At 36.1% G+C, this 2,041-nt stretch overlaps 1 protein-coding gene across 4 annotated transcripts in view; it reads right to left on the bottom strand.

Moving 5' to 3' along the window:
- LOC107645973 (protein transport protein Sec24-like At3g07100) overlaps positions 1–2,041 on the bottom strand; it is an 8,438-nt gene that overhangs the window by 1,326 nt on the left and 5,071 nt on the right. For all 4 annotated transcript variants that reach the window (XM_016350140.2, XM_021103976.1, XM_021103977.1 and 1 more), the window contains exons 8-12: positions 1,545–1,694; positions 1,257–1,413; positions 784–911; positions 370–692; positions 112–285 (exon numbers count right to left, since the gene is read on the bottom strand). In XM_016350140.2, coding sequence (XP_016205626.1) covers positions 112–285; positions 370–692; positions 784–911; positions 1,257–1,413; positions 1,545–1,694 — 932 coding nt within the window. The remainder of the gene's footprint in view (positions 1–111; positions 286–369; positions 693–783; positions 912–1,256; positions 1,414–1,544; positions 1,695–2,041) is intronic.

Below are 2,041 nucleotides of genomic sequence, written 5' to 3'. Positions count from 1 at the left end.
TCCAACTGACAACAATCTACAATAAAACCTTATTCTCTCTAGCCCTGTCCTCCCCTACCTTAAAAAGCAAATAATATGAATATATTGTCGTGCATAAGGAGTATTCGATACCTTTGATAATTCTGCTGCAAAGTCTGCCCCAAGTAAATTTCTAGCTATCTCAGGGGAAACCCCCTTGCCAAACCATAAAATGAACCGGAAGCCATCATCATATATATAAAGGCCCCTAGAATCCAAGTTCTCCATGGTCAAGGCTAACCTTCTCTCAATACTTTTCAGGTCCACCTAGAGACCACACAAGAAGAGATAATTCAAGAATAGGATAACTAAGCCATTTTATTGGTAAAGTTTGAAAGGCAATATGCATACTTTCAGGAGATATTCATCAAGTCGAATCAAACTAGGATAGAGAAGTTTCAACAGTCTTTTTATTGGTAGAACCATCATTGTGTGCCCTGCAGCACATCTTTCATCCAGGGGAGCATCACCAAACCCTCCGCGAAGAGCCATTGATCTACAGAGAGCTAATCCATACAACATTAAGAACTTTAAAGACTCAGGATATATCATTCTGTTGGCCAAGCGATGTTGCACGGCATAAAGGTTTCGATATTCCTTCAGGGCTTTCACAATTTTTAGTTGCACAGCAGTTCGTGCATCTTCTAGTTTTTGGGATAATGTTTTCTCGATAGCTGCAAATAAAAAGGAAGTGTTTAGAAAGATGGAAGAAATTGTGATACATGATTGCATATGATCTCACTAGTAAATATGTATTTACCATACCAAGCCTACTAAACAGGGATACAATAGCACCGGTATCAGCCAAACGATACATCTCTCCCAAGTCTGTAACAACTGGAACTGCCATTGTGTGTACTCTGATACGCCTTTCTCCACAAGATGCTGTATATCTATGTTGTTGTTAAGGATGCAACCTGTCTTTTAAAAATTTTATATTCTAATCATCACTAATTTATCAAAGTTAACTCAATATCAGGCAAGGAGACATCTAAATAGTGGGGAGCAAATAATAGAAAAAGAAAGCATGATAACATAATTTGAATGTCTTTCAAAAAGTATATATTGTTTCATGTGCAAAGAAAAGAATGCATAAACACTTAAGAAATATATCTAACTTCTTAAAGACAACATCTCAAATAGAGATAATCATCGTATGGGGAAATAACTGAAAAATACTCGAATGGCTAAAAACTATAATTAATAACAAAATATCTTCAAGAATGGTTGAAGGATACAGCAATGCAACTTGGAAATACATTGTCTGAGTTGTCAATAATGTCTCCTCAAGAGATAACTGCATGGCGAAGGCTTTATCACAGTCTACAGCTGGGAGTGCTAACAAATCAGTGGACCTTAGCATAAAGTTTCCATGATAAGTTGTGAAGCGAACACCTACAAACAGAGATAATTATCAGGTAGTGTGTATTCATTTTGTGTCACACAGCAACAACAAAACCAAAGCCTTATCCCTCAGTCGGTTACATGAAAAGCTAAGATTTTCAAAACATAATCAATGCACATACCTTTTGCACATCTAATACGCATTACAGCTTCCCATGCGGTTTCTCTAGTAAGGTCTCTTCTTAACTCATGTCTCAATTTCTCCCCATGAATTGCTGATTGGAAAGCAGGATAGTAATACACTTGACCAGCAGTATACTTCGCCAAAGTTCCTAGATAGAGGGTAAAGTATAAATATATCATACACAATGTCATATATAAGATCATTAGGATGCAAATAAGTGCTTAGAAGATCAGTCATGCTAAGAGAATCAAATCTAACAATTATGGGGAAACAAAAGGTGCTTATATTATTTACAGATAATAACCACCCATCAATGGATATTGGATATTTTGGTAACTCTGACTAAGCATTTCACATATATTCAGTGGTCAAAATGGAGGGATGAACTAATTTCACACACGTGTAGAGTGCAGATCAAGTCTGCTCAACATGATATACTCAAATACTTAATTTGGAAAGTTAAAAAAAATACCCCAAAAAATATTTTCAAGAGCA

The sequence above is a fragment of the Arachis ipaensis genome, chromosome B06 (assembly GCF_000816755.2).
Source record: "Arachis ipaensis cultivar K30076 chromosome B06, Araip1.1, whole genome shotgun sequence".
NCBI lineage: Eukaryota > Viridiplantae > Streptophyta > Magnoliopsida > Fabales > Fabaceae > Arachis > Arachis ipaensis.
This window is presented reverse-complemented; position numbering and strand designations above follow the sequence as displayed.